Below are 26611 nucleotides of genomic sequence, written 5' to 3'. Positions count from 1 at the left end.
CCCGCACCACAGAAATACACGTACCCTGCTGAAATCGCGTGTGTAACTTCCCGCGCACCCCAGTAATACAGGTACCCTGCTGAAATTGCATGTAAAAGTTCCCCGCACCCCAGAAATACATGTACCCTGCTGAAATCGCGTGTGGAACTTCCTGCGCACCCCAGTAATACTGGTACCCTGCTGAAATCGCGTGTAAAACTTCCCTGCACCCCAGAAATATACGTACCCTGCTGGAATTGCATGTGGAACTTCCCGCGCACCCCTGTAGTACACGTATCCTGCTGTAATCGTGTGTTGCACTTCCCCGCACCCCAGAAATACACGTACCGTGCTGAAATTGCGTGTGGAACTTCCCGCGCACCCCAGTAATACACGTTCCCCGCTCACCGTTTGCTGTTTGGCAGCCCTGTATACTGGTCCAGGGTTAGCGCAGCCCTTTGCGATGGATTGGGAATTTTGATGGCTTTTCCTTGCGCGAGGGCGTTCTTGGGGGCGTAACTGGCACAGCTGCAGGGTCGCTGCGCCACTCTGCGCCACGGCTGGTTTTGGAGGCTGAAATCCATGAATACGCTGTGCGCGGATATCGATTTTAGCGCGCGCGGCTGGCGCAGACATTCACACGCGCACACTGTGCGCCAGCCGCGTGTGCCACTTTTGTGCAAAATTCTATGAATTACCTTGTTTATGACATTTCTTTCTCATTATTCTATTAAAGGAAAATGAAAGACAAATGCACTCAATTTGCTTAAAATTGATGCATAGGAATATTTACTAAACAAATGTCCAAAGCAGATACGGTTTTGATATGGTTGTCAATATTATTGAAAATATGTTGTCAAGGTTATTATTCTCTTAAGTGCCCTCTCGGGCAATATGTGGGCTTTCCCAGAAAGGTATTTGATTTATTTTCTATTTTTGGGATAAACCGTATAAGAGAATTCTTCTATATAATGTGTGCATTTCCTTTTTTTTTCAGAGAGAGTACTTCAGAGAGTTAGACCTCAAAACAGGACAGCTGGGCATTGATGATTCTACACAAGTCCCCCCAGGTTTGTGTCAACAGAATGTAGAGCAAGAAAGTAAAGCCATACACTGCTTTATTGCTTCAACTAGTGAAAAAGCCCATCCCCAGTGGCTAATGTGCGTAAAGGAAGACATTTTCAGAGTGTAAATATATTATGTGCTGTATTTTCATGTAATTTATGTTTATAGAAAAAAAGAAAGTGTAAAGGATATTGCTCTTTTTACATGGGGTAGTAACCTCAAACAAATCTCTCAGAATCCAAGTTCAACATAGTACATATGGCCAATTGTTGTATCTGCTCCTCATTGTCTTGTAATCAATTTATGGGTTTTGGACTAAAGTATATAATGTTGAGGGATGTCAGAGTGATACAATTCACATGCTGCATGATTCGAAGTAGACGGGAGATCATAAAAAAAGTAAATTGAAGTCAAAAAAAGTTTAAAACGTACATGAAGAATATGATTGAGATAATAATACATACCAAGAAATATTACAATGAATAATTATATAATAGATAAGTACATTGAAAAAAAGTAATTTATTTTGTTAGAGAAATAGCACTTAATCAAATGAATTTCTGTTTATATGGTTTTTATTAAAAATGTATATATTTTCTTAGTGTATGCAACTTGAAGTATGCTTTTAAAGTGGTATCCCTGTCTTGGGGTTTTCTGCAGCTAATTGTATAATATCATTGTTGAAGTACACGTTTTGTTCCCCTGGAAGATCAACTTAAAGCTTTATTGGTGTATGCATAAGTAAACAGCTCCCTTTAGTGGTGATAACAGGTGAAGCGGGCAGGACGGCTTCGGACAAACATAGGTCTGGCCTTTTATTGTATAGTATGATTGTTTGACTTTAAAATCTAGTTCTTTCTCTTCAATTTAAGATAAACAGATTACATGTTAATCTCAGTATGAAATACAAACATTATTGCAAGCGTTTTCAAAATATTTTGTGACTTTCGCCAATATACTTCTGAATTAAAATATTGCAACATTTATAGGGTGCCACTGACTCGTAAAAAATATTGCAGCAATTCTAGTGTATCACTGACTCATAAAGTTTTGATTTGTAGCCATCCGTGTATATATACTTTTCAAAATAAGTCTCTCCATGCTATGAGATCACTGGAATGAAATATAGAAGTGATAGTCCACTCCCATTACATGACAGCATTTCCTCTCCCAGCATCTGGCCTCCGTTGATCAGAGGCAAGCCTAAAATGCTCAGCTCTTTTAATTGCATTCATTGTGACTTCTGTACAGCAATTCTCTGCAGCATGTAAGACACAAGCTTGTCTGTTTTACAGAACTGGTGGTGTCTGCACCATAAAGGGACAGCACCGCCATCTGCGTTGCAAATGGAATGTGCAGAATTCACATTTCTGTTAAACAGGCAGGGTTGCGGATCCCACTCTGTGTGAGCTGTGCCTGGAGGGACAGGGTAGGGAAGATGAGGATGGTGGGGATGACGGACAGGATGATAGGTACGACTTTACTACTGTGGAGGGACAGCACCACCTCAAGATAAGTGAGGGTGGTTGGCAGATATTGTTGTGTGCTTTATGGAGCATACAGGAGGTCTGTTGGGGATGGAGCACTGTACCAGGTACTACTTTGTTTTCTTAGGTTGGGGGATACTAACATGAGGGAGGCAAAGGAGGGTGACAGGAAGCCAGGTAAACATTGTTGGTAGGGGTGGAGGGGCAGAGTGAGGCTCCCATCTGTTTTTCAGGCTTTGCTTAAAGCTCCACTCTCTGCAACCTGCAATACCGGTCTGTGGGTATAGTGGCAAGGTTTTCGCTTCACAGTTTTGAGTGGCATAGACAGCTGAATCTTCCCTCTCATTGCCTATCAAATGTCACCCTGTATTTGATCCATCTATAAATCTGTAAACACTGTTTCTCATTTAAAAAACCTTGTTCATCAAACACTTTAACTTGTCCAAGTAATGTTTATTCTTACAAAAATAAACAGTCAACACTATTAACTGCTAAAATGAACAAATGCTGATGCTATCTAGGATAACCTCTTTTAGGAATGTAATTTTTCAAATGTTTTTTATTTACAGAGCTCTTTGAAAATGAGCATGTGCGTATTGGGAAAAAAGGTGAGAAGTAATTTCTGATTATACATTTTTAAAGAACATTAACCAGGACCCACCTGGTACTAACATTCTGTATAAGCAAGATGGGAACATATGAACACAAACTAGTACATTTATGTCAATGGCCTTGTGAGTCCAGGTAGTTATGTTGAAGGAATTTATTCTTGTTCCGGTGCTTCTAAGCTTGGGGTCAGTATTTAATTCTTGTAATGAATATATCCAACCATTGCCAGGGATGGTCATTCAAGCAAAACAATTTCGCCTTTAGGAGCAGCACATGGTGTAAGAACAGACCAGAACGTTCTTATTCTTGTGTTCTCTGCCTTTCTCTTTCTGCCTGCAATCCTAAGAACATATGTGTGGGCACCATATGGTTATTACAATATACGTCCCAGTCTGCTAGCCTTTCCAGGATTTCGTCTCCTTTTGCAAATAAATTGCCACCTGACTTGGATACTTTTAGCCTCATGTTAGAGGTCTGTTTTAAAATTGGGCTTCCAAGAGACCTTGGCAGGTGTCTCTACAAAGAAGTGGAGAAGAACCGATTGGTGAGTAGATGAGGCCTCTCCTTGGACTATCAAGTGGAATTTTCCCTCTTAACCAACTTCCCTTTGGGTGCCTCACAGAAGAGCATTAGCAGCGCCCAAAAACAATTTTCACCTTCTATTTTAAAAATAAATCTTTCTTATTGAGATGAAAACCGTAGAAATGATAGAGCACAGAAGGAAATTCTGTTAAGTGCAAAACATTCAAGTTACATTACACTGATTTTCCGAAAGCACCCTACAGATCACAGAACAATGAAACCTTCTAAAAAGCAACACCATCTAACCATGTGGACTACATAGAACACACAATGGAGTCGATGTAGAGGAAATGTAAGATCTCTCGTGTAACATGTAGCTTCTTAACCTAGCATCTAAATACCCACTAAAAGGGACCAACATAGAGTGCTCCACCTAGGGCAATCTTGTCCTAGATAGTTGTTTGGAAACATTTTCTATTGTGCACCTTTCCCTCTATTGACTTAAATGGGAAACCCTTATTGTTGCTTATTTTTTAACCTGTCCTGACTTTTTGAAGGGAAGTAAAGCCCTCAGCTTTACTTCCCTTGTCTTTGGCTCATTGTTATGGGGAATCTGACTAGTCCCCAAGACTGTTAGTACTGAGAGAGTATGGGCCTCATTACAAGTTGGCTGGACTGGAAATAAACTGCCGGTAATAACGTTTACAGAGACTGTTCCAGACCGGACAACTACCAGTATGCCGGTAGGGTGGAGGATTTACCTCCGCCTCTGAGCTATAGGTATATCCGCCATCCTACCGGCAACTAACTGCCGGTATTAATTGTCCGGTAACACCGGTGCCAGTAATACCAGCAAATCCCCTCATGGAGTTGTGTGGGAGCGAGGGGCCGTTAGGCCCCCCGTCTCCCCATGCATCCAGTACAGCTTGGACCATGTGCCTCCAATAGTGAGGAATGCCTCCATCGCTCTTATGTAATACCAGCGTCGGCTGGCATTTGCGTAGATGGGGCTGTAGCACAGGACATGTGGCATCCATTTTGTGCACCCTCGACTCCATCTTTGGACTAGGCCTTACTGCGATAATACGAAAAGGCTTCTCCCCCTCAGCAGCGCCACGCACGCGTGCATGGCCCCCACCCTTTCTCTCACTGTGTCCGAAAGTTTCATAGCTCCATTCTCATGCTCAAGCCGGAGGCAATTGCAACAAAAACAAATGTAACATCTCACTCTTCCTCTGTGATCACTGTCCCGTGTGTGAACCTGCTTGAGCCAGGCCCTGTAAACTCACCCATCTCCACAAACCTGTCCATGCCCCCTCACCCTCGCTATTGGAAAATTACTACCAGTGTAACCCTGTGTCCCTGCATGGTATTCTCTTGATGTACCAGATATGTGACCCCGCCATGATGCCCACCCCAGCATGCCTTTCGCTAACATCAGACCACTGTCACAGTATATTGTCTCCCACTACTAACAAACGTCGATCTTATTCACCCTCTTTTATGAGTCCAGACCCTCGGCGCAATCAATGTTATCACACTGGTCAAGACCCTTAACTTGGTACCCCATATAAATTCCAAAAAGTGATGGTGTAAATACACAAATAAAATGTATGGGTTCACAATGATTTGCTCAAAGGAGTTGTGATGACTTTTATTTTAGTGCATGCTCTATTAGGTTGTATTATGTTAGCTTAGTTAGTGGCCGCCCCACCTAGCAGCGACCTGACCCTCACCCCACCCGGACACAGGCAGATGGACCTTGTGATGCTCGCCCTCCCGCCAACTGGATAACCAATCCGGACGGAGCAACGCTGCACTATATACATCCATACTGCCTATCCAATCCTGCACTGGCCTAGCACCCTATGTTAGCTATGTCATTTATGACGATGTTTTACTTTATATTGTCATGTACTTGTAATGTTTGCCAGAGCGCTCTCGGGCAGCAGAGTTCTATGGATGCCTACTCTAGATAAAACATTCAAACTCTTGCAACCTGTCCTCGTATCCTCATTCCCGTTGGGGTGTGTCTCCTTTACTTGTATTGCACGCGGTAAGACGGGGAGGGCTCTGACATTTGGTGATCCCGACATGATTTGGGACAAGTGCCCCTAGGCCCCGTGCCGTGCGGCGAGATCCGGGACGCCCCCCAGCAAAGCCATCGCCTCTGCTGTCGACCATCCTGTGCGCACAACAAGAAGGGTCCAAGGGTTCCCATTTACTGAATACCCAACTAAAAAACTGCTTGCCAAGGCGGGCCACGGGTGTGGACCAGAGTATGGATAGACCGTGAACGGCGACTCTCGGACCACCCGACTGAACACGTGAGTACCGGTTGTGAAAGTTTCAAAGAGGTAAAGGAGGGGTTGGGGAAAAAGGGAACAGGTAACAGAGTGAGCGAGACGAAAGGTAGGGTCTGTGTGAATGATACTGAGGCTTTTTCTGATCTATCCTTTATTTGGCCATTAGAAAACAGTAGGAGTCTTGTATATTTAGTAGACTCGGAGTAGTAATTTAGAATATTCTTTTCCGTATGAGCAGAATTCTTGGTGAGGTAGCAAGAAGGGAGTCAGAGGTCGGGAGTGCATGAGAAAGTTAGAGTAAGGAGTAACAAACTGAAGTAATTTAAAGAGGGAGTCAAGCGTGCAGGTAGTCCATGTTGCATGTTTTATGTTTTGCGTACGTCAAAGTGTTACATGTTGGTCTGCTATTAAATGCTTATGTGTTTGTAAGTTGAAAACAATTTAAGGGCAATTAAGAAAATTGACAATGCAATGTGTACGTAAATGAAAATATTTTGGATATTGGTAAATGATGAATGTTCACAATTGAAATAATTTACGGACCCAGTAAGGTGGTGAAGGTGGGAAGGGTGTCAAAATAGTGTTGGTACCAAAAGGTAAAAAGAAGGTTGCACAAAAACATTGAGAAAGAGAATGTGCCGGAAGAGGGAAGTGGGGCTACGGGGGGCAAATACACGACAACTCCAACAGAAAATGACACTACTAAAATATACCCGCTGATGACAAGGCCTGCAGTGGGATATAGTGAGCTCCTGTATGTGCCCATGTGCCCTACCCCGACCACTCCGGCAACGGCATCAGCCACCGCACCACCCCCATATGGGGGTATGACAATGTTGGTAAAATGAGCATCTGTGAACACGGCCCAACTAGCACCCCTCCGGTGAATTTAACACAACTAACCAGAGATTTAGACAGGCAACTTGCACACGCATAATTGGAAATAACACGATTAAGAGCACTATGCGATAGGAGCCAGATGTTGCCAGGGGGAGTGGAAGTGCCACCATTGGCGGCGACAGACCTCACTCCTCAGCCAAGTGTTACTGGAGAAGCCGCGCCACCGCCGGCGCCAATACCGGGCAAGAGCAAGAGTGGCAGTCGGGTGGGTTTCAGTTCCTTTTAAATGGTAAGCCCGTAAGGATAATACGACCAACAACCCCAGATAGCCAGCACGGGGGAAGGGCAAGACGAGAGGGAGCAAGAAAAAGAAACAGAAGAGGTATGGAGCGATTTAGATGAATATGAAGGAATGGCAGAGGCGGGGTTTCCGCTGCCATTTCCATTCGACCAATTAGATGAAAGGGCTGCACCAAGGTGGCAAGGGAGGTTAAGACAACGCATAGGAAATATGCTGGTGAGTCAGACAAAGAAGGGAACAGTAAGTAAGACAGGAAGAAAACACAAACTACAAATGCTGCTAATACATAAAAGGCAGGGAGGCTGCACTACATTCCGTGGGCCCAAATGGACAAGAACAACTTGTTGAAACTTCTCCCCCCCACTTTCGGGTGGGGTGGGAAAAAGGATACACTCATTCGAAAAGAACACAGCAGGGGTTCCACTAGCAATAGGGGATGTGAAAAGTTTGTTAGTGTCCGCTGTCGGTGATCAAGCAGACGTAGTGTTGGTGAAGGCGGGGTTCCCGGGAGTGACGATGAGCTGTGACCGCCATGATGGATCGCCATTCAATAACATTAGAGCACAGGTATGGGATGCATTGCGGAGAACGTTTCCAGACATTCCAGATTTACATTTAGTGATGCAGTACACGATGGGAGACGAGGATGAGTAGCCTACGCAATTCAGTCCTCCGGGTGCAAGACCTGTGGAGAAGTGAAACGGGTACGGCGTGAGATCAATCCACCGCCTTGTTCTATTTCATAATTTAAAAAGGGCTCCCGAAGGAGGTACAGAAGACCTTGGATAAAATAGCTGGGATAGAAGCCAAGCGCTGGCCTGAGATCCAGGGTATAACTGTTCACCATTGAAGGAGGATCAAAGAACGAGAAAAGGAGATAGCACAGATAAGGTTGGCAGACGGAGCAAAGTTAGTGCAGAATAAGTTAGTGAAGGTTGCAGCGCTGAATGCTGCAACATCAACTGATAGGAGCAGTGAAGGGGACGACGGAGTAGGAAACACACCAGCCAGAATGGCCGCAACATGGGCTGCAGGAGGACAAAAACATTGGGACAGAGAAGAACAACACGGAGGGCCCCAATGGCAACGAAGGCCAACAAGAGGATGAGGTGGGTACATAGGACCAAGAGGGGGGTTCGGAGGAATGGGAAATAGAGGATTTGGTGGGCCTGGGATGAGAGGAGGATCGCAAGGGTCATGTTGGAATTGTGGAAGTTGGGGGCACTATTCAAGAGAATGTAGAATGCGACGCACAGGATATTATCAAGGACAGCCCCCTATGGGAAATGAACAGCAGTATGGTCACCCACATCTGGGAAGCCCCTACGGGTTACCTATGGGAGGGGGTGTACAAAATGAGCAATATTACAATGAACCCCAGATGCCACAAAGACAGCAACCCCAGAAGCAGCAGCCACAACAGAGGGGTGTACAGCAACCTATGGCAAGATAAAATACTGCAGGGAATGCAAACAATAGCATTTTTGCAACATCTGCTAATGGTGCACCTTTACCTTTCCGCTGCGCAGCGCTGGTATGAGATTATGTTTTCTCAGTACCAGGAACTCAGACGTATGATTAGGACAGCCCACAGAGAGTACTTGCGTGTCCAGTCCTATCCACTACCCTACGTGCAGAAGAGGAACCACTATTGGGAGCAGAGATAGGGAACAAGCAGTTTATCTTCATGGTAGACTCAAGTGGAAGAATCGTGTCTCATGGAAGGGCGGTTACTGCTCTCGGGAAGAAATCTGGAAACGCAGGGGTTCTCTGGGGCTATTTTAAAAATTCCTTACACAAAAGACCTTGACATAACAGTAGGGGGAAAAACAGTGCGCGCACCTTTACTGTATCACAAAGACGCGCCAATAAATTAGCTAGGAAGAGATCTTCGGAGCAAACTGAACATGACGATCTTGTCATGATCTCTGCTTCCAAAAGGTCAGGACTTGCCCAACTCCCTTGGAAGCAGACCCATAACCCCGGTTCCGAGTGCCAGCCAGTCCCAATTGGGACCTTTTGGACCCTGTCCTGGCGCCAGTGGCACCAGGCTCATAAAGATGCCCAGTCCCAGCGCTGGAAGCGCCTGGCTCATAATGCTTGGGTGGACTTACCTGCAGCAGACCATGCTGCTTACTTACCTGCCAGTTGAGCCCCTGATCCTCTTCTGTTTGGGACTACTTTTCCTGTTGGGTGGGGCAGGAGCCACTCCCTAGGTTCAGAACACTGGAACTCTTCTGGAAAGCAGGAACTCTTTTCTTACCTAGGCGTGGCTGTGGAAGGAGACACCTAAGCACTACAGGAGGCTATTTAAACCACACCCGATGGATGAATCTTGCTTTGCGTTATTCTGCATTCTCTGCAGCAGAACACTCATTGTGTCTTCTGCTTCTGATCCTGGGCCTAAGGGAACAAAGGCTTATCATCCTGGAATCCAGTCTTCAGCAGCACCTGTAAAGACAAAGAAAGAACAGGTTAGCACTACGGTCTTCAGTGGCAGCGCATCTCTTACCTGGTCCATCGGCTGTCACCAACGCCTCGCGCTGCATTCCGGCATCTGAAAGACAAAGGCTTACCTACTCTTCGCATGCTCCGGAGGTCTTCGCACTGCATTCCGGCATCTGAAAGACAAAGGCTTACCTACTCTTCGCATGCTCCGGAGGTCTTCGCACTGCATTCCGGCATCTGAAAGACAAAAGCTTACCAGCTCTTCGCACGCTCCGGAGGCCTTTGGCGCTGCATCCCGCATCTGAAAGACAAAAGAAGGTGCGTTTAAAGACATTGGGCAACTTTATTACTCACGTGCCATTACTCCTTCCCACGCCGAATCCAGTGGGTATTCCAGCACCCTTCAGCTTCTCTAAAGCTCCGAACTTGTACCTGCAAGATAAAAGGGACAGTTAGTGCGCATAGTGAAGCAGGCTACAAGCGCTTACTTACGTGCTTCCAGGCGCTTCTATTCCTCACGCGGGTTCGATCCTCAATTCTCTTCAGCCCGCCATCCGCCATCGCCGGAACCCTGAAAAACAAGAGACATCATTACAAAAGACTTTTAAGACATTTGAAGTGCCCAGAACTTAGTGCAGTTAACGACGGACAGCAGTCCTCTGAGGTCAAGAGGCCTGCACCCTTATCCAATGAAGAAACTGGTTACGGCACCCTGCCCCGAGGCAGATGGAGAGCTCGGCGTTAACCTTTGGGGTTCTACAGGAGAAGAGAAAGGGAAGAGGAGAGAGGCACCCAATAACCCAGTTCATTAATCCCATATTTTCTATCTGCAGACATCTTACTCTTCGAGTCAGACATACAGTGCACAGAGGTCCAGCCCAAAGAGCCAACCGTGTGTTACACATCACCTTTGAAGATACGGCATTCACCCAGTCAAGACCGGCGCCTCTGCGGGAATCAGGTGAGCGTTACAGATCTCCTTTACTGAACGGGGAATAGTGTGCTCAATGCCAGGAGTGTGCCCCGTATGAGCAACGTTGATGGTTAGCGCTATGACAAATGAAGTTGCGGTAAGAGGGGTGGCCATTGACATGGATATGTTCGTTTACGGTATCAGGGTGTTAGCTCAAGCGGGGCCAGAGACAACAAGAAGAGAATGGAAGGTACCCTCAGATTTTGTCTTTTGTCCAATCGTAAATACAGACATTGTGCCAGGAACCATTTTGTCTATTGATCTAGAGGGGGTTCCAGTGTCAAGCAAATCTATTGCAGTGATAGGTTCTGGACACACATGGGTGCGAGTGGAGAACAGTGCTGTGCATAGACCCAAATATAATGTTGCTCGACTTAACTGATGAAGAATTGTTCACTGATGGTGAGAGTGATGGGGAGATAATAATGGAAATACGTATACCATGCGACATCATGATCCAGCACAGGGAAATACACAATCCTCTCATGGCTAGTGTCAGTGTGCCACCCACCATAAGCCAGGTGCCATACCTCCAAGAGTTAAGCAGTACCCACTATCGCGGGAAGCAGAGGAAGGAATCAGAGAGACAATCAATGCACTACTAAAACAGGGGATAATAGTGCCCTCCAATTCCCCATGTAACACAGTGATCTTCCCGATCAAAAAAAGCAAAAGGTGGGGGCATGGAGGATGATACAAGACTTACGCCCACTCAATGACGTCATCCAGAAAGAATTCCCATTAGTGCCTAATCCAGCATCCATATTGTGTAGGATACCATGTGACGCCACATGCTTTACAGTAGTGTATCTGAAGAATGTTTTCTTCTCGATTCCACTCAACCCAAGCTCTCAGTACCTCACGGCATACCTGCTAGGGGGGGAACAGATATGAACACTGCAGGCTACCACAGGGCTATTGAAAGTCCCAACATTTTTAATAGGATTTTACATGAAGATCTTGGAAACATTGAAGTAGAGAGCGCAATAATACAGTACGTAGATGATTATCTTGTCTGCAGCAAAAGTGAAGAGCAGTGTAGAGCAGATTCTGTAACATTGTTGAATTTGTTGGCCACGAAAGGGTACAAGGTAGATAAAGGAAAAGTGCAATATTGCCTATCAGAAGTACTGTGCTTGGGGCAACTAATTTCCAAAGATGGCAAGAGGATACTGCCTGACAGGGCGGCTGCCATATGCCATATGATAATGCCAAATACAGTAAAGGACATGCAAAAGTTTCTCGGAATCTGTAATTACTGCCGCGCATGGATACTTGACTATGCGGCGTACACACGCCCACTGCTGCAAGCACTAAAGGAATCCCAAAAGAATAATGTCTCGATAAAATGGAAAAATGTGATGATGACACAGTATTTCAAGCTGCAAGATCTGACTGCAAATGCACCAGTTCTCGCGAACCCCGATTATGACAGGGAATTTTATTTATTTTCACACTGCAATAGTACATTAATGACTGCAGTGCTGACGCAGAAAATGTCACTAGGCCACAAGCCATTGACCTATTATAGCGGAACATTGGATTCAGTGATGCAAGGACACTTTGCATGAGAACAAGCTCTCGCTGCAGCGGCCTTCACCATTGAGAAAAGCGCCACCATTGTGATGGGATGCTCAGTGACACTATATGCAGAGCACTCATTGTTTGCAATTCTGGAAAGAGCCAAATCAACCTTAACAACACAAAGAGCAACAGCCTATGAAATAATAATCTCCAGCCCAAATGTCCATGTGGTCAGATGTAAAACAGGAAACCCAGCAACGTTCATTATTGAACCATACACTGTAGAAGACATGCAGGAACACGACTGTGCTACATACGAGGGAGGGGAAGACGGCATTCCTAAAGCGAGTGAGAATACATTGCAGGAGGGAGAAATATACTTCATAGACGGCTCAGCATCAATAGATAGTGAAACAGGGGAAAAATAAGTGGGAATGGCAGTCGTAAGAATGGAAGTAGAGAATTATGAAATAATTGTCCAAAAACGCCTCCCTTCTCATTACTCCGCACAAGCGGCGGAATTGGTGGCATTAATTGAGGTACTGCATACACCTAAAGGATTGCAGTAACGATATATTCAGATTCAGCGTATGCCACAACAACAGTATACACAGAATTGTCACGATGGCGACGAAGAGGGTTCCGGAGTATCACCAGTACAACATGCTGCATTACTAAATGAATGAATAGGAGCATTAGCAGAACCATCAGTAGTGGCAGTGGTGTAATGCCAAGCCCATACTAACAAAACGGACGCCATCTCATTGGGAAACACGACAGCAGACGCAGCAGCAAAAGATGCCGCGTATTTCAATGTGCCCCCAACAATTCATTGTATTGCCAAAACATCCAACACTGAAACATTAGAGCAAGGGTACAACAATACACCGGTAACGCAAATAATAGAACTGCAAAGAAGAGCACCAATAGAAGAGCAAGAGTTGTGGGCCAAACGAGGGTGCAAGCAGTCGCCAACAGATCTGATATGGAGACAGGAACTAACAGGGAAGGTGGTAATGCCAGTGGAATTATTAGAGGTAGCATTTCAACAGCTCCACTTTCCGACACATGTAACAAAGCAATATATTGCAGCAGACATACAAGAGCATTGGTTTGTCCCGAACCTACAGGAACATTTGTCAAAATTCACCATAGAATGTATCACATGTGAAACATACAGTTCAGGGATGACACCAAGAATACTGCGAGGAACACTGCCACGCCGAGTGGGCCCATTCAGAGAACTCCACATTTATTATGCGGGTACAGGGGAGAGGTGTAATGGAGCAAGATACTTGATTTTGGTGGTATGCCCCTTCTCCACCCAGATTCGAAGTGTGCCACCAAGGTTTTGGTGCGGGAGGTGCTCTCAAGGTGGGGCATTTGTGACGTGATCAGATCAGACAATGGTACACACTTTGTAAATTACCTCTTTAAAGAAGTGACATAGTTCCTATGGGTTAAGCACAAACTGGGCCTCATTACGAGTCCGGCGGTAATCGTGCCTGAAATTCCGGCAGGTTTCTGTCGGACTCGTATTACCATTCCACCTCTGTGATTCCCGGAATTACCGGGGCATGACCCCGGTGACCCGGGAATTCCGGAGGCGGAATTCGGTAAATCCCCATTCCCATTGAGTCCCATAGGACTCAACGGGGAAGTGGAAACACCGGCACCATCTCGTGATGGTGCAGGTATTTCCACGTCCGCCTGCAGGCGGGTGGTGTTAAACCCGCCAGGTTAGACCTGGCGGGAATGACACCTCCCACCTGCAAAACTCGAGCTCACCCGGTCCGGAAACGATGGTGGCGGTGGGTTTACCGCCACCGTTATTTCCAGACCGGGTGATTCGTAATGAGGCCCACTGTGTTCGATTTATCACCCAATGGCCAACGGGGTGGCAGAAAAGATCAACGGTCCTCTCAAAAGTAAATTGTCAAAGTTGTGCAACACACTCAAAAAGAATTAGGTGTATAGCCTGCCCCTAGCACTGTTCCAACTTAGAACGCAGCCAAGCAAGGACCATAATTTGAGCCCACACGAGATAGTGACGGCCAGGCGTATTCATACACCACTCTCCCCAATAAGAAAAGCATCAGATGCGCACAGGGTTGCCACAGTGCTGGGGGAAGAATTTAAGGAATACCTTACACAGTTGACACGCGCAGTGCCTAGCATAGCATGACAAATTGCACCACCATTTACGGAGAATGCTGTGACAGACACTGCAATGCTGGCTCAGGACAGTCCAGAGGGCCCATTAATGCCAGGCGAAAATGTGTATGTGCAAAGTTTTGTTCGGAGATGGAACTCTCCAAGATTCCATTGTCCGTATGAGGTGGTTTATTGCACGCCCACAGCAGTAAAAGTCAAAGGATTGAAATATTGTGTGCATCTCTCAGACATGAGAGAGGCACGTGATAGTGCAATCCCTCAATGCGAGCAAAGAACCAGTAATGAGGAAGCAAGTGGGTAGAAAAAATGATCATGGGGAAAGTATAAAATGACAAGAACAGAAATAACAAAGAATACCATAGAAAGGGCCTCATCACGACTTTGGCGGTAACCCTTAAATCTGGCGGTAGCGCTATTACCGCTGGATTTAAGGGTCTGCCAAATCAGGACTTTGGTGGATTTCGTCCCAGCTCTGAGCTGGGAGGAAATCCGCGAAAATTCGCTTTATTACCGCCGGCGGGAAATCCGCCGGCGGTAAGAGCGCAAATTTTCCCCATTGAGCCCAATGGGGAATGGGGCATTCCCAAATGGGTTCAATGGGGAATGGGGATTTACTTTACCGCCAAACTCGTGATCCGGCGCTATTAGCGCCGGGGAGTTCGGCGGTAGGGCTAATACCGCCGGCTTTACCTGCGGCGTTACCGCCCAAGTCGTGATGAGGCCCAAAATGTTTGCATACAAATCTCTCGCTATCTCTCTCTCTCTCTCTCTCTCTCTCTCTCTCTCTCTCTCTCTCTATGTTCTTCTTCTGTCCCTCTGTCCATTTACTAAAGTTATTGAAGAATGCAAGTAGTAAACAGTGTATATATTGATGCCTATGATTAAAAGAAAATGAAGGTGTCGTTGGCCAGTTGGATCAGCTCCCAGCGGACGATTTGTAACCACTTGGCGTTAGTTTGAGCCTGGAGCCCTGGTGTTAAGGGGGAAGCAAAGGATGTCTCTTCGCCAGGATCTCGGCAAGAAGAGCAGATGATTCAGTGGAGATGTAGTTTGATGATCTCCTTGTGCGAGAGATTCTGTCTTTTAAGTCACTTTCTGACAACAGGTCATACGACATAGGCTCTGTTATCACTACTTGGGGCGCTGCAGATATGTCAGCCGATTTTCCTGCTGCCAATTAGCCAGCCGGACCTTCACCTCCTTGGATATGGCTTTCTGGTATTACAATCAGAGCTGAATGTAGAGTGGCTAGGGCGCAAGTACCTCTCCATGACGCCGGGAGGTGCAGGTATGCTTGTTTGCCGCAGAACCAGTACATGTCCATGAGTGCAGCTGTTCCTTTCTTCATGTCTGGAATTATAATTGTTTTGTTGCACTGCTTGTTGACACCCATAGGCACCTTCCCCTCTCCGTGAAAGCAGAGCTCATGTGGTATTTCTCTTTGCGTCTTGATGGGCTTTTCTAGTGCGGTGACCCACGTGAGTTTTGCAATGTGCTGTGACCAGACAGGGGCGCACGTTTCTTTGACCCATTGAAAGTTCTCTTCAGTGAGTTCCGTGAGTGCCTCAGCTTTGCCCTCAATCGTTTCATCATGCCACTTGGATTCTGTGAATCTTGTTCCTTTTATGATGAAGAATGGTTCTTTAATGCAGATCACTCCTTGGTGCCTGCTTGTGCATGTTCTCTCGTTCTGCAGCAGCTCTATTGTAACTATGTGTGCCTGGAAGGTGCTCCGAATTCTACATAATATGAGATTAAACACTGGGCGTCTGACAAGGGTACTTATTGTGGCACTAGTATTTTGGGTGTGCCTGATGCGTGCGGTATGAGCGAGCAGACATAGCAGCTCTCATTCGTGGCTTGTTTTGCTGTGGCGCTAATGTCCGAGTACCATTTATTTGATTGGTCAGGGTGGCGGGGATCTTCAATTTCATCTAATCCGAGACCATGGTAGATGTCATATCTTTTCCCACCTGCCCCCCTTTTTCGTCTCCTCCTCCCCCCTTTCCAGTTACTCATTGTTTTTACTTTTCGATAATGTATAGGAAACACCCCTGCCCATGTTGTGTCATTGAGCTCATCCACACTTTACCCAGCTGATAAATCTGGGGACTCTTGGGTATCAGCAACATGAAAGTGCATTATAGTTCCTTGCGAGGTAGGTTCTCTGGTTGTCTGTGCATTAACATTTATCAGGTTAGGTTCATTTACCCAAAAGTAATCACCATCCTATTTGTTTGTTTCATTACCATTATTCAGGCTTATATCAATAGGTGGGAGGAAGGGGGTTGTAGCGGTGTCGTTAATGTGCAGCATAGTGAGGTTTGTATTGGCAGAGTGATTATTACCAGAATAATTATTTCTCCACATTGTTTTTACCCCTGCCCATATAGGTACTGACCCTTCTTGTATTAACTATGCCCCGCTCCCCCGTTTTTCATATCCTGTATAATAAAAAACACAGTGTAGTACCACGCCATACAAAATATCATTGTAGAAAACAATATTGCAGAATACTTTATGCCACACTCAAAATTATAATATTTATTCATTCTGAAGAAGGGTTCAAAGTGATCAAGGTGGAACTTCGTGCTTTGCGCCTAATGACAATGCAGAACCGGTATGTCCTAGATCTTCTCACAGAATTGGACGGCGGTGTTTGCCGAAAAATCGGGAGCACATGCTGTACATTTGCTGAAGATGCAGATAATGGGACTCTCTCCCACGTGATCTCAGCAGTACACAGCCTGGGGGAGAGAATGTCGAAAGAGGGAGGAATAGAACCAAGCAACTGGTTTGACATGTTCATGTGGGTACCATCCTGGTTCAATGCCGTAATGAGAATTTTTGTTCCTGTCATCGTCTTCATTCTGCTATTTTTCTGTGTGTGCCAACTAGGTATCCGATGCTGTGCAAAATCTATGCCTAGCTCAACTATGATAATGGTAATGATGGGCCGACAGGCAACGGTAACCACTATGATAGATGCACAAATGCAAACTGGAGTACCTAACCCACCAAAGTATCACATGACAGCTGGAGATTCTGCCAATTGGAATCTGCCGGTAGTTCCGGCAGACCAAGTGGCGAAAACAGCATTACAGTTTGCCAGTATCCCGCTGGTAGCACCGGCGGGACACCGGCAAACTCGTAATTAACCTCTATGTCTCTCTGTTTGAATTCTTGTATTTTGCCAATTGCAGGTGTCCAGTTAAAGTTTCGAATGCAAACGCTCGAATGCCAAAAGAATCGAGTCAATAGGCCCAAAAACAAAAGGCTCGAATTTTTTTTTTTTTTACATGTATATTTTTTTTGTGGCTTTTGTATAGATAAAAAAAGTGTTTTTTACAAGAAAAACAGTGGTTTGGGGGGTAACCCCCGCCCAAAAAAAAATTATACAAAATAAATGTCGACCCTTTTGTTCGGTGCAATTGACTCAATACTTTTGGCATTCAAGCATTTGCATTCGCAACTTTGACCTAAAACCCCAATTGCATACATCACCTTCCAGTGCAGTGTAATGGCCAATAACTGTTCATCTTTTGGGTTTTTTGTTACTTTTTATATGTGCGTAAGATACGCTGATGGCAGCAGTGATATTTCTACTGTTTTTAAAATTATTTTACTCATGCACTTTAACGTTTACCGAAAATGGTTACTAATGGCGGTGAGCACCCAAAGATAAGCATGCCACAAGGTTTTTCACTTTTTTGTGCATATTGTAGTTTAGCCTATCTCCTGCCCACTCAGGTCAGGAAATCCCATATAATGCAGTGCACCTGCTGGGGAAAGCTGCTGCTTTCACAGGATACTGAGCCTTTGTGTGTGTTGTGCGTGTGAGCCAAGGGTAGGGGGCTGAGACTGTTTGGACCCAGTCCACATCCTCTGGTGCCGGCTAGCCTACTGCTGGGCTGATGTGAAACCAGTAGTTCTCCAGCATTGGATCTTTCATAGATTCACATGCTTGAATATTCCACGTCATCAGACTGGGAATCCTCTGTGATTTAAAAATAATTATTTATACACATTATTTCCCACAGGAAAAGGCAATGACAGTTGCCCATTATGTCTAATGAGACTTTCACTTGTGCAGTCCTTTCTCCTCACCTTGGTCCTTTATGACCCCAACTAAGGAGGTGGCAGAGCTTAGGCTCCAGCCCAGGCAGCCATCTTCAGATTTTTCACTGCAGTCTGGGGGAATCCTCTTAGCTCTCTGAGCTTTGATCGTTTTTTCCTAACATTAGCTATCAAGCTACAACTTGAAATCAATCTTTTCTTTTTCATCCAGTCAAGGACTACCATTGTGCCTTTCTGGGATCAGGAGGCACAATTTTTCGACCTTTTTTCGTCGAGTGAAGATCAACTTCACACCATGACTGCCAAAAGCCCTCCTTGTTAAAGGATTGCAGCAGATGCAGAAAGAAGCTAGTATACATGAGGGATTCTCATGAGCAGTGCATTTATTGTCTGTACCCCCATGATAATCATCAGTGTGAGATCTGTAAAACTTTCACCAACAGGACTTTACAGGACAGGCACAGAAGGCTGCTCTTACATCTGGAGTCCAAGTGCCATTCCTCGGATAAGGAATCTGCCAAAACTGCCACTGTTACTTCTCACAAGACAACTGAGAGACAAACTTCAAAAAGAAGGGCTTCATCAGTGGAAAGGGGAATCTCCCCTCCTCACAATAGCAGGAGAAAGGTTGAGAAAAGCTCCCTTTCACCTTCTGTAATCCCTGTGGAACAGAAAAAGTGTCACAAAGAAGAGAAAACTCCTTCAAAAGGTAAGGAAACAACTTCTAAACTTTCTTCTAGGTAGCGGCCGTCTACGGGAACACAGTCTACGAGCGGTAATAACAATAAGACTTTGTCGACATCCAAACCGTCCACAAAGGAGAAACCGTCTACGACCAAGCTCCAAACATCTTCGTCGACGAGCAAGTACTCGTCATCCAAATCTTCGTCGACGAAAGAGTCATCAACAAAGGCGAAGGAAACACACCAATCGTCCACGAAGCTCTCGTCGATGGAGTGAACTCTACATTTGTCTATGAAATCCTCGTTGACGAAGGCAACAACACACCACTCGTCGTTAACAAAGTCACCAAATACTGTGTCGACAGAAAAGAACAGGGCAGAAAAGCCGTCCACGAGTATCCCGTAAACAGCAAACCCACCATCCACAGAGGAGAGTGCAAATAAAGCTAAAGATACCATTTCTTCCACTCCAGGAGGTCAGGAAGAACATGTAACAATACAATTATCACCAATAAAAGAGATGGTGGAGTTACCAGATATTATTCTGCAAGAAGAATAGTCTGACACTGAATTCATGGGTGAGCAACACATTTATACTCCGAAAGAGAATAGCTTCCAGACTCTTGCCAAAAACTACAAGGAAGCAATCCCCAAAGCCAAAATTAATCTCACAACACTAGAATCCAGAACGCCCAATCACGCCTTAGAGAACTATTCGCCATCCTCCGCAAGCATGAGTCACCTGCCCCTGCACCAGACCACACTACCAAAGATCAGCTATGGTGCACCAATGTTCAAAAAGCATTAGCAGACAAAGTCACCCTCCTACAAAACAAAATTGAAGCTAAAAAATCCATACTTAATCTTAACCTGGACCACCAACCTACTCCTGTAACCCTAGAACTACCTTTGCTCAATAAATTCGTGTTCAGACCAATAACCACAACAGACACCATTAATATCATTAAAGGACTTAAACCCTCTAAATGTAAAGGTGATATCTATCTAGCCACTCTGATAAAGGAATGTGCTCAGGAACTAGCTCCTCTTATCACGACTATCATCAACACATCATTCGCCACCAGTTCCATACTGGATGACTTAAAAGAAACCTGGGTGTTACCCTTGTTAAAAAATAAAACACCCTAGACCCTAATATCCCAACCAAGATTTGGCCTATCACAACAGTACCATTCCTTTTAAAAATCCTTGACCATGCAACTTATCCAACAATTCCTAGAAACTAACAAACTACTAGGACTAAGACAGTCAGGGTTTAGACCTGGCCATGGTACATAGACTGCCTTACTGGATCTAAAAATACAGATGGACCAATTCAAAGACAGAGGAGACCTCTGTTTCCTTCTCTTACTAGCCCTCTCGGCTGCCTTTGACCTGGTCAACCATAACATTCTATGCCACCGCCTCAAAACTTCAGTCCAGTTCTCACTAGAAGCTATCAATTGGAATACATCCTTTCTATCCAGTCGTACAATTAGAGTCTTCTCAATCACACCTGCTTCCTCCCCAATCCCAGTAACTTGTGGCGTCCCACAAGGGTCATGCGTATCACCAATACGGTATAATACATTCACAAAGCTCCTCTTTGACAAACTAGATAACATGGGTATCACATACACCAATTATGCGGACGATACGCAAATACAATGCCAATAACAGGATGTTATGACACTGACACCTACAAGCTGAACAAAATGTACCACGCCATCCAGGCCTGGATAGCCCAAAACAAATTATGCCTTAACGATGATAAAACAGAGCTTATCTTAATAGGTAACAAACCCAAACTTGACAACTTGCCAAAACAATGCGAATCTTTTAACATCGATGGAAATAAGATCCAGGTACCAAAGAAATAAAAACTCTGGGGCACTCAAATCCCTCACCAGACAGGTCAATGCCCTTGTCTCGTCTGCAGCCTACACCTCCAAACTTATCAGATCCAGCAGACCTTTTCTCTCAACCGACTATAGGGTCATACTAGCAAGAGCCTTGATCCTCCCTAGGATAGACTATTGTAATTCACTTTTCGCAGGCACTAGTGCGAGTAACATCAAAAAACTTCAAGTTGTGCAAAACAATGCAGTCCACTCTGAAAATACCTAAAAATTAGCATATCTCCTCTACCAGACGACTCATACACTGGCTACCCGTACACAACCGAATATAATTCAAAATTCTTACCCTTACCCACAAATGCCTGGCCAATAAGGCACCGACATATCTTAGTAACCAAATCACCAGAACCCAGTCTATCAGACCTACCCGCCCCTCCTACTCCAACTGCATCACTATCCCAGGATTTAAGAGGGTGAAAGCAGGAGGATCCAGTTTCCCGGTAGTCGCAGTAAATCTATGGAATTCCTTACCACCACAATTAAGAAATGACCCATCACTGTGGTCATTCCAAAAAAGTCTCCCAACTAGACTATTCAGGCTAACTTACAACAATGACACACCCGGAACAGACGATAGGTGACATACTGACTATGCCCTCTCTATGGACACACGCTTAACCTAACTGTCAGTACTATCCTGCCTGTCCTCCTCCCTGTACCTGACCTATGAATGTAAATATAAATTGTAACCATAACAAGTAGCAAGTACGTACCTGTCTTATGAATGCAACTGCAACCCGTAACATGCAACATGTAAGATGTACCAAAACAACATCTAAGATGTACTGTAACCATATTCTTAAGCTCTATCGCCTTGATGCCTCTGGGCTAAGTGCGTGATACAAATGCCAAATAAATAAATAAATAAAACCCAAGAAAGCGTGATTCCCTGGGGAAACATCACCACCTGATGACTTGGTATCCTTTCACACCATAATTGCCAAAGCAGCAGACCTCTTCAAAATACAGGGAACTTCAGAAGAGAAAAAAAATCAGTTCTCTACGAACACAGGGATAAGCAGAGAACTGTTACAACTATCCTTCTCCTAGACACAATCTTGGAGGCAGATGTATGAATTTTATCCACACCTCTGTCTACACCTGCGTTGGTATTGCAACCAGAGAAAAAATACAAGGCTCCAGATATGGCCCCTCTATGCTTAAGAGGACATACAAAGCCTGACTCAGTAATCGCAGTTGCAGCTAGAAAGAAGCTGACAAACCCCTCATCACCTCTGACAGCACCACCGGACAAAGAAGGGCGAAAACTCGAAGCCATGGGCAGAAAGCTCTTGACATCGGCATCTCTAACCATAAAAGCAGCTAATGCCTTAGCTATGACGGCTCGTTTTGACAGGGAACTCTGGCTACCGATGTTCAAACTAACCAAACATCTTCCTGCAGAGTTTCAAGAGCCACCTCAGATCACATGATCGATGCAGCTGTAGACGTTGCCTAATCAGGGTTTCGACAAATGGCGCACGGAACAGTCCTCAGAAGACAGACGTGGATGAAGGCAACCAATTTTAGGCCAGAAGTTCAAGCCCAAATTCTAGACATGCCCTTCGACGGACATGACCTTTTTGGAAAAAAGATTGATGATCATTTGAAAGGGATTAAATTGGACACAGACACAGCTAGAGCTATTAGCTCGCTGAAAGACAAAGATAAGGACCGCCGTTCCTTTCGGTCTTTTCGGGGCTCATCCTCAAGATATAGAGGTTACAACAGACCGTTCTATGGTTAAAAAACGCAAACCACCACATTTCAGGACAATAAATAACACCCGTCCATGGCCAGATTCAACACCCAAAGAGGCAGACGTGGCTCGGGCCACTCAAAAACACAATCAAAACAAAACTGACAATCCAGATACATCCCTTCCACAGAACACCCCGGTCGGAGGAAGGATAAGCTAACATTACCATCACTGGCGAAACATTACATCAGGCAAGTGGGTGTTAAAGGTTATTCGCGAGGGGCACACCATTGAATCTATAGACCAACCCACCTCCCGTCCACCTCTACCTCGCAAAATCCACTTGATAAAACATCTAAAAATGGAAATTCGCAAACTGTTCCAAAAAGCAGCCATAGAAATCAAAAGGGGATCAGGTTTCTACTCCCGATTCTTCCTGATCAAGAAAAAGAACGGCCAGTGGTGACCAATATTGAACCTAAGGGCGCTAAACAAGTTCATCAAGCGCATCTAATTCAAAATGACCTCTCTACAAAATGTGCTACCATGGCTAAACAAGAACGACTATCTAGCAACCCTGCATTTTTAATATGTGTGCTTCCATATCCCCATCTACCCTTCTCACAGAAGATTTCTCAAGTTCTCAGTGTGAGATGCACATTTTCAATTCGGAGTTCTCCCCTTCAGCCTAAGGACGGCACCAAGGGTCTTCACCAAATGCCTGGCACTTCTTGGGAACTGAGGTGTTTCCCTACTTAGACGAGTGAAGGCACGGTCGTACAACCTCGCAACCACTTCTGTTGAAAAGACAACGATCCTCCTAAGAAACCTAGGGTTTTCCATCAACAAATCCAAGTGTTGCCCAGTGCCGACTAAGACAGCCCACTTCCTATGAGCAGAGTTGAACACCTACATCCCCATAGTACGGCCCTCTGCAGACAGAGTATCCACAATGCTGTAACTAATCTCATGGGTCTTCAACAGTACAACGACCACGGTACGATCTTTCAAGTCACTCCTTGTCATGATGTCCTCATGTACATATCTCATACCCAACTGCAGACTACGGATGAGACCAATACAATAGATCTTGGACCACCAATGGAATCAAGCACACAGGTCATGGGAAGATGTCATCCAACTTCCACCAATCTTCCACAAAGCACTTCAATGGTGGAGGACCCCACAAAATCTGACACAGGGGATGCCATTTCAAGCTCCCAGGTCTGCACTTCTTCTCAGAACAGACACGTCCCTATCAGGCTGGGGGAGCACACTTAGCAGAACTACAGACAAAGAGCATGTGGTCAACCCAAGAGTTTCGACTACACATCATCATCAGGGCAATCCGCTGTGCACTGAAGGCCTTCTTACCTGTGCTATCAGGGCAAGTAGTCACGATACAGATGGACAACACAACCTCATGCATTATATCAACAAGCAGGGAGGCACAAGATCAGAGATGCTACCCAGAGAAGCACAGAAGCTATGGACATGGGCGTTACAGCACAAGGTCCAGCTGAAAGCAGAACACCTTCCAGGAGTAGACAGTGTCCTAGCGGACAAATTAAGTAGGGATTACACAACCTCCCACGAATGGGAGCTAGACTAAGAGGAGACTCTGTGGATATTCCGCATTTGGGGACAACCGGAGATCAATCTCGTCGCCACCAGCGACAACCAGAAATGTCACCTCTTCCCTTCGAGATACCCAGAGGCTCTATCACTGCGAGAGGCATTCTCAATAACCTGGACGGGCCAGTTCCTGTATCCATTTTCACTAACCCTGTTGATAGCACGAGTGCTATGCAGACTGAAGGAGCAACTGTGCAAGATTATACTCATAGCTCCGGAATGGCCGCGACAAGTGTGATACCTGACCCTCCGGCGCCTCTCCCAAGAGTCACCTATTCGCCTCACGGTGCATCAGTTTGCTGACACAACAGACCTACAAGGGTCTCCACCACGACCCAGCGAGCCTATCTCTCAAAGCATGGTTCCTGAACAGCGAAAATGATCGGACCTTACATTACCTTCGGAATGCTAGGACATCATTTGAGCGTCTAGAGCACCATCCACACGGACCACATACATTAGGAAGTGGACCCTTTTCACTAAATGGTGTTATACTGCACATATAGATCCGCTTACTACATCAGTGGAACAAGTGTTACCATATTTGCTACATCTAGCAAAAGAGTTGGACTCTACTTGTCCTTCGTTAAAGTACACCTATCCGCCCTATCGGCTTTATACGACAAACCCTAGTCAAGCGTCATTACTTATCAATCCAGCGATCAAAACTTTCATCAAGGGGTTGTTAAGTACCTTCCCACCAACGCCAGAACCAGTTCCCGCTTGGAACCTAAACACAGTTTTGTTGGCACTCATGGAGGCACCCTATGAACCCATCCATAGATGTGACCTTAACCTTAAATTCCTATCCTGGAAAGTTGCCTTTCTCATAGCCATCACATCTGCAAGAAGAATCAGTGAACTCCAGGCCCTCTCTTTGGAACTGCCTTTCACCCTTTTACAGAAGGACCGCGTCATCCTCAGGACACATCCTCATTTTTTACCGAAAGTAGTATCGGCAATGACACTCTCAGAGCGTATTGTCCTCCCTACTTTATTCAGCAACCACACTTCAATGGCAGAAAGAGCGCTGCACTCGCAAAATCTTGCGCAAGTCCTCAAATTCTACGTGCAAAGAACCAAGGAGTTTCATGCATCCCCAAGGCTCTTTGTGGCAGGAGTTCCATGCATCCCCAAGGCTTTTTGTGACATTCTCGGGTCTCACGAAAGGACAATATATCTCTAAACAAGGCCTCTCACGCTGGGTGACAAACTGCATCAGCCATTGCCATCAGTCTAAAGGTGACCCGCTCACTAGACATCCTACTGCTCACTCCACCAGGGGAAGAGCAGCATCGGTCGCTTTCCACCTAGGAGTAGCAATAAAATACATATGTAGAGCGGCTACATGGAGCACGCTACACACATTTGCCAAGCATTACTGCTTAACAGAAGACACCAACATGGAATTAGAGGTTGGAAAGGCGGTGCTCCGCCTTCTATTTGTTTAAGGTAGGAGCAGCCTTTTCTCCCTTCTTCCTTAGTATATGTGGCTTAAGTTAAGTTGCTACACGCTGGAGATACTGAAGTTTAACCTTCAGGGTGTAACCAATTTTGGACATGCTTAACTGCTTAGTATTCTATTCAAGCATGTGAATCTATGAAAGATCCAGTGCTGTCGAAGTCTTAGTTACTTACCTGTAACTGTATTTCCCCAGCATTGATATCTTTCATAGATTCACATGCGCCCTCCCACCTCCCCTGAGAGGCTGCTTCAAAGCCTGGCAGTCATCATATAGGTAGTCTACATACGGCTCAAAATCTGAAGATGGTTGCCTGGGCTGGAGGTAAGCCCTGCCACCTTATTGGTTGGGGTCATAAAGGGCCAACGTGAGGTAGAGGGACTACACAAGTGAAGGTCTCATTAGACATCATGGGCAACTCTCATTGCCTTTTCCTATGGGAAATAATGTATATATAAAATGATTTTTAAATCACAGAGGATTCCCGGTCTGACGACAGGGAATATTCAAGCATGTGAATCTATGAAGATCCAATGCTGGTAAACTACTGGTTTCACATCTACCCAGCAGCAGGCTATCCGGTACCAGAGGATGTGGACTGGGCCCAAACACTCTCAGCCCCTCCCCTTGGCTCACACACACACAACACGCACAAAGGCTCAGTATCCCCTGAAAGCAGCAGTTTTCCCCGGTAGGTGTATTGCATTATATGGGATTTCCTGACCTGAGTGGGCGGGAGGAAGGCCAAATTACAATATGCCCAAAAAAGTGAAAAACCTTGTGGCAAGCTCATCTTTGGGTGCTGACCACCATTAGTAGCCATTTTCGGTAAACGTGAAAGTGCATGAGTAAAATAATACCATCAGCTTGTCTTACGCACATATAAAAAGTAACCAAAAACCCAAA

At 45.4% G+C, this 26611-nt stretch overlaps 1 protein-coding gene across 1 annotated transcript in view; it reads left to right on the top strand.

The window, feature by feature from the left end:
- TBC1D19 (TBC1 domain family member 19) overlaps positions 1 to 26611 on the top strand; it is a 2127563-nt gene that overhangs the window by 963250 nt on the left and 1137702 nt on the right. The window contains exons 9-10 of the mRNA XM_069631846.1: positions 977 to 1049; positions 3101 to 3139. Of these exons, the coding sequence (XP_069487947.1) occupies positions 977 to 1049; positions 3101 to 3139 (112 nt within the window). The remainder of the gene's footprint in view (positions 1 to 976; positions 1050 to 3100; positions 3140 to 26611) is intronic.

Source organism: Ambystoma mexicanum, chromosome 6q, assembly GCF_040938575.1.
Source record: "Ambystoma mexicanum isolate Mex_15411 chromosome 6q, UKY_AmexF1_1, whole genome shotgun sequence".
Classification (NCBI taxonomy): Eukaryota; Metazoa; Chordata; class Amphibia; order Caudata; family Ambystomatidae; genus Ambystoma; species Ambystoma mexicanum.
Note: the sequence above shows the minus strand (reverse complement) of the source record. Positions and strands in the feature narration are given on the sequence as shown.